A 16,314-nucleotide genomic window follows, 5' to 3' on the forward strand; every position below is an offset into this window, starting at 1 on the left:
CCTATAAGATATAGATACGTTCCAATTTATTAGGAATCCGATTTCTTACAAGTCGTTCCAATCACAGCCCGACACGTGTCAAGTTTACGGACTACGGCTGATTGAAAGGTTTTCTTCCATAAAATTAATCGATTCTACACTAATCCGACTCAACATTTCCAAAATACGTATATTTTTTCGTAGTTTTATAGGAATCGTAATTATAGGGACCGTAATTATAGGGGGATCGACTGTATATATATAGTATATATTACAAACTTATTTCATTAGTAAAAGTGCATAGTTGCAAAATAATTCATTTTTATTGTTTGGGCTACAAACAGTTCAAATCCGCTACTTTTGGAGCACAACCACACTAATTTTTAACCTTCAGATCTGGCAACATTGCCCTGTATCTAATTGTTCGAGTTTGGGACAGTTCGAGTATCGAGATACCGCCGTATTTAGTTCATTTTTACGAATGATTACTTTCCTACAGTTAAAAAATGTTTAATAACACTTACCTAACAAATAAACTTTACTAAATACGGAGATAATCTATAAAACCAAAACACCGAGTCTTCTAGGCAAAAGTCTGAAAGCAACGACGACGACGACACCTGGTTGATAGAAAAACTAGGATTAGAAAGAAATTACATTATCAGTTTTCATTAAAGAAAAACTGACGAAAGCATAAAACAAAATATTTTAAAATCCGTCGGTAAATTTGAGACAACACACGTGCTTATTTGAATAATAATTTAAAAAATATATATGAAATAATTTTTTAAGTGCAAACTCCATTATGAAATTTTGTAGGAAAGATTTCACAAATTCTCGAACCGTGTTGTACGAGGGATACCTGTACTTTTTATTTAGCATGTGGAAAGTACAGTACAGTCGACCTACCTATAACAATGTTGAGTTTTCCGTTTCATATTAATTCCATGTTGTACGAGTCACTTAGATTTTACAAATACATGTGCCGGGCTGTGAACGGCTCACGTATTTGTAAAATCTAAGTGACTCATACAACATGGAATTCATATAAAACGGAAAAATCAACAGTGTTATAGGGGAGTCAACTGTACACATACACAGTATTAAATTTTTAAAAAAATCAATGAAACAATGCCAACGTTGGTGTATTGAAATAGAATTTTTTTTTTAATTGAAATATTGAAAAATTATACTTTAAAGAAATCCCAACCGAGCGAATTATAATACAATTTTTTAATTTTTTAATATAAAAATATTTATACATGAGATCATGAAAAATATGTATAAATTGGGAGGAGAAGGTTGGACCTTCTGGAAGATTTGGAGATTAGAAAAAAGTAAAAAACGGAACAGCTGTAAGTTTGAAGACACTTTGGAGCCAATATGTAAAAATGTTAACTCATGGTCAATAGTACAGATTTTAATAAAGCAAAAATACTGTAATAAATGTTTATCAGGGTCATGATGGACCCTACTGCTGTAAAATATAGTGCTGAACAGTACCATAACATTTATATATGCTGTATGTACATTTAAAGGTGTGAGAAAACCCAGAAAACTCCCATGTGGCCAGCTCATCCTGGCAACACATAAGCTCATGACCAACCTATCAGTGTTTGGGGAATGAAACCACTTGGCCACTGGTGAGCTGGCATTTAAAAGTACTAAAAGTACAATAACTACATTGGTAAAGTAGTAGTGAATGCCACAAGAAAAATTATAAGGGTTAGGGGTGTCACTATTAGAAAAAGGTTGAAAATTACTGATCCATGTTCAAGAGCCTAATATACATTATATACATATGTATGATAGCAAAAGTTTAATTAGTGTTTTAAACATTAAATTGTTAATGTAAAACATGTTTTTAATCATTATTTGTTGCATTACAATAGTTTAAATTATTGGTATTTGTTACTTTAATTAATACTTAATAATAATTGTCAAGAATAGGCCTATATGACTAAGACAAAACCTTTCTCACTTGTTTCTAGCTGTTTACACACTGCTTACTACTAGAAACAAGTGAGAAAGGTTTTGTCTTAGCCATTTTAAATAGTTCTAGCCCAAGTGCATAGAAGAATAGGCCTATACATATAATTTTTTATTGTTTTAACATGTCTTTTTTTTAATATCATAGTCAATGAAACTAGAATATTCATTAATTGTTTTCTTATTTATTTACCCACTTAATTAATATTATTAGTCAGTTATCGTCAGAACAGACAAGTATCAAAGTATTTACAAGCAGATTCTCTTTTAGTTTGTAAAACAATTCAGTTTCAGAAATTCTGTGATCTTTAATAATTGATGTAATCATATCTCTTATAGCATGAGTTTTTTCTAGCAGATATATTCACTTGAAGTGAAATATACATGAAGAAATATCATTTATTGTACAATATCTTTCATTTAGCTTTTACAAATGAATGTACCTGTACAAGTGGAATTTTTGTATTATGCTCTTGAGAAATGATACCACTTTGAAGCTAAATGTAAACTAGAGGAGACAATAAATTATATCTAGTCAGATATCTTTGTGACGTTCAAAAACATGATTTCACCATATCCATCCATTCTGCTATTTGAAATACTTTTTATCTGTCAAAAAGCTCATGCTAAATGAGCAAACATACCAATACACCAGTTACTAGAGCTCAGATGAAACTGCTTTGTTTACAAAATACTTCCAAATCAATGATTACACAGTATAAATTTTCAAAGGATTGTCTATGGACTCACCACTTTCAGCAATCCTGTAACAACAATAATGCAGTATTCTTAAGAAATTGAGTTCATTGGATTTAATGCATCCAAAATAATTACATATCTCTTTTGGGATATTTCAGCTATATTAATAATATATTCATCTTATAGTTGGCAAGTAAATTTGCTTTTGAATCTTTTGTAAAAATCTTTAATAGTTAAAATATCTTCAGGAAATATGTGATGCATATTTGCAAACATACAGTACATACTGCTTAGTTTAATGGAATAAAATTGTCTCTTCTTTTTGGACTAAAAAACATTAATATTTTTAAATTCTCTATATTTAATTTATAATATGATCACAAAATAACTAGTCAATNTATACCAAAGCTTTTAAAAGATGACATATTGATTTTTTTTTCATTTTGCGACACTCAGCGCTATCACTTTCTTTTTTTTTAATTCTTTTCTCCCTTGGACACTAAGAGGGCCTGTTATAGTAGGACCATTATGGGTTCGGCCAGGCCCACAACGGGGCGGCCGGACGATGAGCGCTGTGGACACTAAGAAAGTAACCTTTTCCAGGCTCATTATGGGTTTGCAGGCCCACAATGGGGTGTGGGCCGGATGGCCAAGCGCTCAAGGTGGTAGCCTACCGCTCGGCCATTAGGATCTTTCTTTACATCTTGCCATACAATTAACTGCATAGCAATTCCTGTTATGCTCCTGTGACATTTCCTGCATACTCGAGTCTAAATAAATAGCGATTATACCAAAAATAGTTACTATAAGTCGGCATACAACAATCTGTCCACAGCGTATGCACTTTTTGCCTTAGATTGTCATGGTGGCACCTAGTTTCTTTGGCTTCAGACGGCGGTGCTAATTGTACTTCAATTTGAAAAAATTGTAGACCAATAAATTCTTACTGTTATTCGTCTATCTTTCCTTAATCTCAAGAACGGAGTTAGAGAGATGAACGTCGGACAGGAGGCCCCGATTAACTATATACGAACTTCCGATGCAAATTGGAAGTTACGTTATTTAAATTCAAAACTTTTTCCCTGAAAGGAATTTTAATAGATGACTGGCACAATTCTATTGCTAACAGGAAAAGTATGATGTACAGAGACAAGACACTACTAATTTGAGGTGGAGAACATATATTAAATTAAATTAGTTTTAAAAATTGCAGCTCGGCATTGTGACGACGTCACAATATATAATTGCTCGTTTCTACGTTAACTTTTTTCCGATTCGTAGTGTAATAGTTATATGTCGTTGGAAATTCTAATAAAATTATTTAAAATGTTAATAAGCAAGTGTTTTGGCATATTCAATACGACCATTCGTGTCGATATTCTTTTAATAGTCCACCAAAACGTGATCTTGTAATTTAAAAATGCCACAACGCATCGTGGATGCTAATTAATTACTACAAGCACGATGCAATTTGATAAAAATATCTGTGCAAAAATAAGTAACAAAATTTTCGTTTTGTGGTCTTATTGAATGTGCCAAAATGCTTTGTGTGCATTTTTGAAAGTGCCACGATGCAAAATTCGCATTGTGGCTGGATCTGAGAAGGCGGAACGAGTTGTGGTCGATTTTTTCGTATATAACATATATATTTATTAATATACCATTGCAATTTTAGGTATATTTTATTGTACTTATGTATTAATAATAAAATACTAAGTTCTTCACAAATATTTTCTTAAATATTTACTTTAAAACTGAAGTAATGTTTGTATTCATAAGTGTTTATAGATAACCGCGTATGGCCGAGCGGTCAAGGTAGCAGCGTACCGCTCTTGGGAATATGTTGGTCCCCTCCCTCACCACGCAGCCGCCCATTGTGGGCCTGGCCGAACCCATAATTGGCTTGCATAAAGAGGCCCTCTTAGTGCCCATACGGAGAGAGTAAAAAATAAATAAAATAACCGCATGTACCGAGTTAGAAAATATAAGGATATAAGAAAAGACCGCAGAAGATCACGTAGGGAGAGGGATGGGTAAAGTAAATTAATTTGGAAAATTTTTTAATATATTGATATTTTTAGTCAATCAATTTTCTTGCAACATAAGTATACGATTTGTATTAAGTGAAAGCGCTACAGGTATAACTCGTATTACGTTCCGAAAAGGTGCCGTATTATTAGAATCAAAGAAGCAAAAGACTAGCGCGAAACGTAGGGTTAGGTTCCAAAGCTAATAAAAGTATATTATTTTACTCGTTAATAAGAAAAATATGTTTATTACAATAATTTATTTCCAATCAATAAGTAATTAATAATCATAATTAAAAGAACTGTATTCGGGGTTAATACTTGGTCAAATAAGGGTTTTTTCTTTTTACAAAGTATCAACTTTTGAGCTGTTTTGTTAATCTTGTTCAGAAATATCAGTAACATTTTCATTTTCTATTTCTTTCATAAAATCTGATATTTCCATTTGATTACGTCTGCATAAAAGTTCGTTATAAAGTTCGTTATATGGAGCCATGCATTTTTGAAGTTCTCTCTTAAATTTTATTCTTCTTTCAATGGAAGGATCTGTATTTAGAAAGTATAGTTCCAATTGTTCGGCCAACCTTATGCCTTCCCGCATGGTTTCTAGGATAAAATTATGATCTTCAGTGTTTTCATCTGTACTATCATCCTCTGAAATAACTTGGTCGATCGCAGATACCATTTCGACCAAATTTTCTTCATCAATCTCTTCTTCCATTATTTCTTCGATATCTTCAAGATTCATATCATCAAAACCTTCCCCTCCTAAAGATTTAGCAAGTTTTAGTATCACTTCGATTCTGTTTTCTGCCGGATCAATTACTCTGAAGTCTTGAACTGACTCTGGCCATAACTTTTTCCAGCAGGCATTTAATGTTACTGGTTTTATTTCTTTGATAGACAAAGATATGAGATTAATACAGTCCGAAATTGTGAATAGTTTCCATGCCTGTACGACTTCGATAGATTCGCCGTCTATTTTATTCACAATCCATTGCAAAAAATGCTTAATGTAAAGAGTTTTAAATGTGGCTACGATTCCCTGATCTAACGGTTGAAGCAAAGAAGCCGTATTCGGTGGTAAGAATATTATTTTAACATTTGGGTGATTTAAATTTTTCGGATGGATTGGGGAATTATCCAATATTAGTAAAACTTTGAAATCCAGATTTTTTTGCTTTAAGTATTTTTCTACATTTGGTACAAAATAGTTTAGAAACCATTTATTAAATAAATCAGCAGTTATCAAAGCTTTTTTATTATAGCAATATATCGGCATGGCATTTTTATTTAAATTTTTCATTACCGGAGGATTCAAGAATTTATAAACTAGCATAGGTTTTACCATGTGATCTCCTGACGCATTACTACACATAAGTAATGTTACACGATCTGTTGATGCTTCAAAACCTAACGCATCGTTTTCTTCTTTTGAAATAAATGTTCTCTTTGGCATTTTTTTCCACCAAAGACTTGTCTCAGCTGCATTAAAAACCTGGTATGTTGTGTATCCTTCTCGTTCAATAATTCGTTGCAATTCTTTTGGAAATTTGGCAGTTTCCCGATCAATTTTCCCTTCTATTTGTATTTGCTGTAATGAGTAACGATTTTTAAAACGCTGAAGCCAACCTCTGCTAGCTACAAAGCTGCGGCTAGTAGATTGCTGTCCATTTTCTCTTAGATAGTTGTAAATTTTTAAAGATTTCTGTTTAATAATATCGGTTTTTATTCGAATTCGTTTTTTTAAACAGTCATCAATCCAAATTTTAAGAGCTTTTTCCATCATTTCAATTATCGGTTCTCTAGTACGCGCTGCCATTTTTGCAGAAATAGAACAACCTGCAGTAACAGAAGCTGTAATTTTCTGTTCACTTCTATGTATGTTCCGGATTGTTGCTTCATTTATATCTAAAGCTTTTGCAACATGTGATACTTTTTCTCCTTTCTTCAGACGATCCAAAATTTGTTTTTTTAATTCCAGTGAAATGAAACGCCTTTTACGAAATAGTCTATTTCTATCAGACATAGTTCAGGGCTACAGCTTAATTAAAAAAAAAAGAGTTAATTAATTAATGTTTTACGTATCACATACATAACACAGATCTGCAAGTAAAAAACTGCATAGGATTTTTATACATTTTCTTATAGATTTCAACTTGGTAACAACGAAAAAAATACCAAACAAATTCCATCTCGTCAATTTTTTTTTTTTTGTTACACTCAAGTTGTTGTTTGTATTTAGCGTAAAATTCCTAGTTAACTTAAAATTTAGTATTCTTTTTTTTTAATGGCCTTAAAACGAAGATTTCTCACATTAATTCTATCAATTATAACTGGACTTGGCAATAAATAAATAAATAAATGTTAATGGTTGAAGAGAGTAGTGGTAGAGGGAGGTGAGTTAAGTAGTTTTAGCGTTAGGAGGAAGATCACATGATCGTTTAGAAACAGGTTAAAAGTTGATGGTGAGTAATATTACTGGTTAGGTTGAGCATGTTTCGATATGTTATCTGGGATACTAGAAATAAATATAAACAACCTGCTGTTGGATTAGATCATGTTTCAACAAGCTAAATAAGTTCAGTATCTCGCTGGCCATCTAATGCCGCATTCAGTTTATATCCAGCATTTGAACGTTACTGTGCTTGTATTTTTATTTCTGGAATATGGCTCGCAGTGGTTGTATAATTTCTCCCGACAGCTTCTGTTATGTTTGCGGTGAATGCACAGTGAAAAGTCAACATCCCCTTTATCTGATCCCCTCTTTTTAGAAACAATGGGAGAAAAGGAAAAAGAAGCATGGGACTCTTTCAAGAATGTAGTGATAAGTTTTGGGGAATACTAAAGACACTGACTACAAAACCATTGTACAACGCATGCTGGCAGTGTATGAAGCTCAAGGATGCAAGATGAGCTTAAAAGTTCATTTCTTACACTCCCATATTGACTATTTTCCCGAAAACTTGGGAGCCTATAGTGAAGAACAGGGTGAAAGATTTCACCAGGATGTCCGTGATATCGAGAGACATTACCAAGGAAAATGGGATGTCAATGTGTTAGCTGACTACTGTTGGATGCTCAATCGAGAAACCAGAGAAGGAAATCGGGAATGAGTTCGGAGAAGCATCAAAGAGAAGAAAAGGTGTCATAAGAAAAAAAAGTAGACCTAAAATTGTGTACAAATATCAGAAACAATTTTTTGATTAGTTGTAAGAAAATATAATATATTTAGTTCATTGTAATAAATAAGAGTATTTATCAAATATTTTTGTTTTTATTTTGCAAAAAACCCATACGTGATGAGATATTACGGAAGTAATTTTTAGAATCTCCGATCTTTAAAACATATAATTCAACAAAAATATCCAATGCAGCTGGAAAATTTTTTTTTGCAGACCTGTGTAATTGAAATGCAGTGGTACATCGTTACTCGAACTTTATTCGTTCTACAAGGCTGTTCGAATACCGAACAAATTTTTCCGATAAGGAATAATGTAAATTAGATTAATTAACGTGTCACTTATCTTTATCATAAAAGTTTTTATAGATGACATAATAAAAATAAAAATGTGCTATTAATTAGAAATTAGTTCTAGCATGTAGCGTGTTCAGTCAAGTACCGAGCGATTTTTACATTTTTTGGACTCAGAGGACCTTGAAACGTCGAGAAATGCAAAAAAAAAAAACCCGAATCCACCGAGAGGGTGAACAAAACCGTTCACCCTACACGGGTGCACGGTTTTTGTTCACTTTCTTTGAAGCTTAATAACTCCCAGGCCCGCCGTAAGCGGGCGTGCAAGGCGTGCACCGCACGCGGGCGGCACGTTCAGGGGGGCGGCAAATCGAGCGATCGGTCACGTAATATTCAAAGTCATTGTCATAATACCCACCCTACTTATAGCATAAGAAATATCTTCGCATGGAAAAAAAAATCCGACCGNAAAATAGGAACATATAAAATTTAAACCCAAACAAAAATTTTAAAAATTGAAAAGAAAAAATAATCAATAAAAATATTACGCTAATAAACTGTAATTGTAATACATTAAAAATTGACCAAGTCAGATTTCCTAGTGATTTTCATGCAGTTGCTAAAGGACCTCCACTTCAACAAATGACATCAGGCAAATCTGCTATCAGACAAACTGCCTCAAAAAATTAAACACAAGTATGCAGTCGACAAGAAACTGGACAATACAGACCTAGCACCATACACTTAGCCAACATGAGGTACAGGTTAAATGGGATGAAGTTAAAATTGTTAGACCCATCAATGACTTAATTCCCTTAATTAAACATGTTAGAGATATACAAAGCTAATAGAAATAACAGCTGTATTAACTACCATGATGCAGACTTTTTAGCAACTGCATGAAAATTTTGTTTTACACAGTACATGCTGACAAGTAATACCACATAAAATAAGACCATGCTGTAGATAATTTTCAAATTAATTCCTTCTTTTACAAATCTCATTTATATATAAGACACTGAATTATTTAAAGACTGCTTACAAGTTAAAGCATATACTCTTAATACACTCTTAAGTTTAAACTTCATGACTGAATATGAAGAGTGAAATAGTCTCAAAAATAAACACATACTGTTATTAAATATTATGGTTTGTTTTTGAGTTGAATTTAGTGAAAATGAATTAATTGAGAAACTGCTAATAAAATATTAATTTTTTTTCTGTTTCATTATGAATATATCAAAAGAAAAAGTAATCTTTCATTTATACCTTTCAATTAAAAGTCTTTCATAAAATCAAAATGAATATTTAATATTAAACTGTGATTATTATTTAACCTGAATTATATAAAAATCAAAATTTCAGGTAATATTTTTAAAATAATTTATAGTTTTCATTGAGACTTTGTATTGTTAACTGATTAAAATATATCTTTAATTATGACACAACCCTCTTTATCTCCCCACCCCGTCAACCTTTAACCACCAAAATTTAATAGCATCCATCTCCTAATACACAAACCACCTTGCAAAATTCAAAAATTTTCGATAAAAAGCACAGGAGTTATTAAGCTTCAAAGAGGATGAAGAAAACTGTGCCCCCAACACACACACTAACATCCATACATACAGAAAAAACCCCCAAATTTTTTTTCATTTCTCAATATTTCAAGGTCCCAAGTCCAAAAATGTAAAAATCTTTGGGGTCATTTTTTGACCAATTGCCATACAGGGAAAGTAAAATGGAACTTATTCAAAATGCACTGATTGCAATGATATTTGGAAAACATTCAGATTCAAATCTTTGACATGAAGATCCATGGAAAGGACAAAAAACATTAGTCTTTCTGTCCATGATTATTTACTGGAGTTAGTTTTGGTTCTACAAGGTGTTTTGATTCTGTATATTTACACTCTAGTCTGAAGAACTGTTGTAAGTAGAATAAGTTTGTCCTCAGAAATGCAATAATGAATATATATTCAGTACTGTTTATTTGAGTCTTACTATACAGGGTGTATTTTTTATCTTGAGACAATGAAATAACTTAATTGGATTTCATTATTTTGGGAAAAACGTATAGACAAAAGTTGTAGGGTTTCGAAGGGCCAATCAATTGGTGACCTTGGCCTTGACCTTCAAGGTCATTTGAGGGTAAAATCTGTTTTTTTCAATGGAAACACACATTTTTGATCCCGGCAATGGAAAAAGCGGGAAATTTCACAACCGGATATACCTTTGAACTTAGGTCAAAGGTTGAGATTATTTTAAGGTTTAAATTATAAGCTTTTTCTAATGGGAAATTATACTTTTTATTACTGGAATAGACAGGGATGTAAAAGTTACATTTTTTCATGACCTTATTACTTTGACCTTTAAGAGGATTCACTACTTTTAGCACTACCTAGAAGTAACGATGTGGATGTAGTAGTTTTCTGCTCCCTTTGATGTGCTTATTTTCAGTAAGTCCCCTTGCATCTCACTATCACAGTGCTTGTTTTCAGTAAGTCACTTTACTTCTCACCATTGCTTGAGATGTTGGTTTCAGGGAAAATTTTATAACAAATGTTCAAAATGATTCCATTGCACTTCGATGCATTTGTTGAGCCATGCTTAAAACTGTCACGCTTGAGATGACCTTCAGAGGTCAAATTTGGGGTACTGAAGGTCATGGCTGATTGTGAAATTTCCCACTCTTTCCATGTAAATGTAATCTCTGTTAATCTCTATACTATAGACCTATATTCTGTGTTGTTATGAGTAGATTATATATATATATTTTTTTTTATCTATNAAGAATAGGCCTATACATATAATTTTTTATTGTTTTAACATGTCTTTTTTTTAATATCATAGTCAATGAAACTAGAATATTCATTAATTGTTTTCTTATTTATTTACCCACTTAATTAATATTATTAGTCAGTTATCGTCAGAACAGACAAGTATCAAAGTATTTACAAGCAGATTCTCTTTTAGTTTGTAAAACAATTCAGTTTCAGAAATTCTGTGATCTTTAATAATTGATGTAATCATATCTCTTATAGCATGAGTTTTTTCTAGCAGATATATTCACTTGAAGTGAAATATACATGAAGAAATATCATTTATTGTACAATATCTTTCATTTAGCTTTTACAAATGAATGTACCTGTACAAGTGGAATTTTTGTATTATGCTCTTGAGAAATGATACCACTTTGAAGCTAAATGTAAACTAGAGGAGACAATAAATTATATCTAGTCAGATATCTTTGTGACGTTCAAAAACATGATTTCACCATATCCATCCATTCTGCTATTTGAAATACTTTTTATCTGTCAAAAAGCTCATGCTAAATGAGCAAACATACCAATACACCAGTTACTAGAGCTCAGATGAAACTGCTTTGTTTACAAAATACTTCCAAATCAATGATTACACAGTATAAATTTTCAAAGGATTGTCTATGGACTCACCACTTTCAGCAATCCTGTAACAACAATAATGCAGTATTCTTAAGAAATTGAGTTCATTGGATTTAATGCATCCAAAATAATTACATATCTCTTTTGGGATATTTCAGCTATATTAATAATATATTCATCTTATAGTTGGCAAGTAAATTTGCTTTTGAATCTTTTGTAAAAATCTTTAATAGTTAAAATATCTTCAGGAAATATGTGATGCATATTTGCAAACATACAGTACATACTGCTTAGTTTAATGGAATAAAATTGTCTCTTCTTTTTGGACTAAAAAACATTAATATTTTTAAATTCTCTATATTTAATTTATAATATGATCACAAAATAACTAGTCAATTTCAAGCATTCAATATAACAGAAAATCACAATAATAAATAGTGAATTTTTACTACAAACTATATCATATAATTTAAATAATGTTAATTAAATGAATAAGCTTATATTATTGTTTAAAAATATAACATGATCAGAAAAACACAAAAAACAACTTCCAACAACTTGATACTGCGTTGATAAATAACAATCCACAAAACCTTTTTTTACAAGTGTTATGTCCATAACCAACTCTACAAACACTTTCGACCTCCACCGAGGTCTGCTTCAGGTAGTGACTGACCGGTGGAGGTCGAAAGCGTTTGTGGAGTTGATTACAGACATAACACTTGTAAAAAAAGGTTTTGTGGATTGTTATTGATCAGAAAAAATTTTGCTACAAGAGAAACTAAAATACAGTATTTGAAAAAAATGTCAAATAATCAACTTTCATTTAGATCTTTCCCATTATACAATATATCCATATAAATTAATAACTCAAATGTAAACTTCACAAATAAAAACACATCAAATCAAATACATTCAGTTTATTGTTAGCCGTAATAAACTTAGATCATTGTTGAAATTTTTTTTAACTTTGCTAGTCATTTTTAATAAATCCATCAAACATTTCTATGTTGATTAAGGTGATAGATTTGCATAAGATCCTATATATAATTTCTTCTTAACAGTTAAAATGTTCTTATTCTTGTAATACAAAATATTTTTCTTTTGGGATTAATTTAAAAAGTTACAAATTATCTCTATATTCTCACAAAGTCCTACTTTTAAATATGTAAGGGCAATATTGTACAATACCCTTTAATACTGCATATTCAATAAAAATCTGCAGGAATGTACAATATTTTAATTACTGTCATATTCTTAATTAATCATTTCCAAAACAAAACTTTGATTATTTTATTAATAATAAAAACCCCATCAAAGTTGAAAACAAATTACAATACTTGTATATTGAATTGTTGGATAATATACTGGCAAAACATAAATGTGTATTCATTTTATTCTTAAAATAGAAAAGGGAAAACAATGTTGAACAAAAGTAAGCCATTTTATTTTAAACAAAAAAACTTAAGTTTTTTTTTTTAACTTGGCTAAATCAAAACTTAAAATACCTATGCATTTTTACAAAGTGATCAGCTACTGTAATGTTAATTAAGGATACTTTTCTGTTCCTCAATCATATTTAATAATAGCTTAAGAATCAAGATTATTGTTTAAACATTATTTAAAATCGTACTTTCTAATATTTTCCACTACTACTTATTTTCTTCTTCCTTTCCCCTTTTGGAGGTTATAACCTCTCACAACCACACCCTATGTTAAATTACTTTTACACTCGAAAAGCGGTAAACAACACGTGCGATTACGTCGCAACGCGAGTAAAACGAAGTCACATGATCGATATTTGATATACCATCTTCATCGTGCAATTCTAAAGATAAAACATTATTGACTAAATATAATTTAAAATAAAAATACTTTTTTGGGAGAACATTTTTAATTTACAAAAATTATAATAAAAATAATAGACTATGCAGATGACGTATTATGTGTAAATGACGTTATATCTGATTAGACGATTCTTACGTCAGATGAAGAAAATTAACCAATAACGTTTCTGAAAATATTTGTCGGCTGCTAACTAATACTCACGTGATTTGTTTATCCTCGAATCCAGTTGATAATGTAGATACGGCGCCATAACAATAAACATTACCGTATGCATTGATCGTGTAGGGAATTCCTATATTTAAATAATCGAAAGCAGTTAAAATGTCAAATCAGCAATGTAAAATAACAAATAGCTGTCAGATTCCAAGTCGTAGAATTGTTATTAATGATGATGCACAATTACCTGTTGATTACAGTTCTACCCCTGGTGGAACCATCTTCTCTACAACTCCTGGAGGTAATTATTTAAGTTTATTTAAACTGAATTACTAAATTATGTGTTGTGTCTATTAAATGCCATGCTAGATCTTTTAATTCTAAATTTTGTATTAAATGTGAATCACACAGTTAAACTTGTTTAAAATAGTATGATTTTTTTTGTAAATTCAATTTGTTGTACATAAAATATTAATATTTATAGAATTAAAATTTCTGTTTATTTTCTTGAAATAATTTAAATTATTACTTTTAAAATGTAACATATGTAATGTTGAAATCATGAAATAACAAAAATATGTATTTTTTTTTTTTAATTTGTTAGAGTTTTTTTATGTTTTTAATGAATTATATTATAAAAACAAACAATTTGAAAAGTTGTATAAATTTGAACTAATGAAAGATTGATTGATTTAGTAAACTGCATGAAAGATTATTATTTAAATACGATTATTGTCAATTGAGAAATATCCCTCTGTTTACTACTGTTTTAAAGTATTGTTATTACATCAGCATGTTTAATTAATTCATCAACTTTTAATTAATATAAAAACCTGGCTTTCTAAACAACAGATAAGGTCAATAGATATATTATGAAATACAAGGTTAGATAAGTTCTTTGCATCTGCTTTGAATATCTGAAGAATGCCGCTGTTTTATTTGTAATTTAACAGAAAGATGTTTATAATTTGATATTTTACATCATTTTTATTTATTTATTTAATAGAAATTTAAAATTAAACAGTCATAAAAATCACTTCTAGNTGTTGAATATTTCTGAAATTTTGCATGGAGGTTCGTGTATTGGAGATTAATACTATTAAATTTTAGTGGTCGAAGTGTGGGGAGATAGAAAAGTTCGTGTCTTATCTCGAGTAGGGTCGGACATAATGACGATTTTACTCGTTATTAGCATTTAGTTTTCTTTCTTTTTTTTTATAAAACCCATCCCTACCCTAAAAATTAAGCGTTTTGCCATTTTATAATAATCAAAAGTATAAGATTTTTTAATAAATTATCATAACAGATGGTGCCACATGCAGTTTTAAATGTCGCCGGGAAAGTTAAGCAACTCTTTGCTGGATTTTTTTTTACCAGAATTTGTGTGTTCGAATACCGAATCAGGGTTGCGATCTGTACGATAATTATCGTATTTGTATAATTATTTTAGGTGCCGTGCGAAGTACGGTACAGTACGTTAATATTTTTACGGTAAATGTAACGGATCGAAATGGCTGTACCATAATTTTAAGCGAATTGCTCTAATTTCAAGGGACAACCGCAATGATTTTCTCCCTAAGGTTGGCAATCCTGTACTTTGTTGCCAGATTGGGCTACTTTTTACGTGCCCTCGCTACAAAAATTTCAAATTGGGCGACACGCTACTTTTTGGGCTAGTGATAATTATCTTCAGGCTACAAATCTTAAAAATACGCTACTTTTTTATTTTCATATATAAAATCGCAAAACATTTATTGTATTATACAAAATTAACAAAGTTTTATTTAATTTCATTACACTTAATTGTATAAATAAAGTTGCAACGTTTAACAAAGATAAAGATACTTTTCTTCCGTTTTCCATCCGTCGTTCGCTCCAGAGACAATCCACAACTTTACAAGCACAGAGGCGACCTTGCTTGTGAAATTGTGGATTGTCTACTGGAGCGAACGACGGATGGAAAACGGAAGCAAAGTATCTTTATCTTTGTTAAACGTTGCAACTTTATTTATACAATTAAGTGTAATGAAATTAAAAGTATTACCGTCGGCCATGTTTTTATATTTTTTATTTTACTTAAAGTTTTGTTTGTTCAATATTTGTATTTGCAATGAACGATAGTTTTACTAAAACGTAACATGTTCGATACTCTTTTAATTCTTTAGTACTTAAACGAGAATTAAATGAGTATCGAACTTGTTACGTTTTAGTAACTTTAGATCTGGCAACACTAGACATTTGTTGAGTTCGCACCGTTACTACCAATTTTTAGTTGACTTTGATGCATGAATGACAGCATTATCCTGTTCAAATTGCCAATTTTCTCTCCCAATAAGTGATCCAAAATTTATTAAATTTTGATACAACAGTTCTTGATACAATGGAAATAGGGGGCCTTAAAACTGAAAACAAAAGCCACAGTCGCTAAGTCTCTAAGTTCAAAAAATGAATCGCCTCGCCTGCGAATGACTCGCTTTGATTTAGAGAAATTGATACCGAATGTCCATATATATATATACAGTCGACCCCCCTATAAGATATAGATACCTTCCAATTTATTAGGAATCCGATTTCTTACAAGTCGTTCCAATCACAGCCCGACACGTGTCAAGTTTACGGACTACGGCTGATTGAAAGGTTTTCTTCCATAAAATTAATCGATTCTACACTAATCCGACTCAACATTTCCAAAATACGTATATTTTTTCGTAGTTTTATAGGAATCGTAATTATAGGG

At 31.0% G+C, this 16,314-nt stretch overlaps 3 protein-coding genes across 3 annotated transcripts in view; 1 reads left to right on the forward strand and 2 right to left on the reverse strand.

The window, feature by feature from the left end:
* Window positions 1-3,136, reverse strand: part of LOC111633099 (alpha-2-macroglobulin receptor-associated protein-like) — an 18,472-nt gene extending 15,336 nt beyond the window's left edge. Inside the window, exon 1 of the mRNA XM_023377630.1 lies at window positions 3,071-3,136. Within this exon, the coding sequence (XP_023233398.1) occupies window positions 3,071-3,109 (39 nt within the window). The 5' untranslated portion in view covers window positions 3,110-3,136. The remainder of the gene's footprint in view (window positions 1-3,070) is intronic.
* A 1,788-nt stretch (window positions 3,137-4,924) lies between these two features.
* LOC111633098 (tigger transposable element-derived protein 1-like) lies at window positions 4,925-6,884 on the reverse strand. The gene has a single exon (XM_023377629.1). It carries the CDS (start codon window positions 6,721-6,723, stop codon window positions 5,071-5,073), a length of 1,653 nt encoding a protein of 550 aa, XP_023233397.1. The 5' UTR covers window positions 6,724-6,884; the 3' UTR covers window positions 4,925-5,070.
* Window positions 6,885-13,612: 6,728 nt separating this feature from the next.
* Window positions 13,613-16,314, forward strand: part of LOC111633095 (eukaryotic translation initiation factor 4E-binding protein 1-like) — a 27,801-nt gene continuing 25,099 nt past the window's right edge. The window contains exon 1 of the mRNA XM_023377625.1: window positions 13,613-13,878. Coding sequence (XP_023233393.1) covers window positions 13,743-13,878 — 136 coding nt within the window. The 5' untranslated portion in view covers window positions 13,613-13,742. The remainder of the gene's footprint in view (window positions 13,879-16,314) is intronic.

Source organism: Centruroides sculpturatus, unplaced genomic scaffold (genome assembly GCF_000671375.1).
Source record: "Centruroides sculpturatus isolate CEXI.00-Female unplaced genomic scaffold, Cexi_2.0 scaffold478, whole genome shotgun sequence".
Classification (NCBI taxonomy): domain Eukaryota; kingdom Metazoa; phylum Arthropoda; class Arachnida; order Scorpiones; family Buthidae; genus Centruroides; species Centruroides sculpturatus.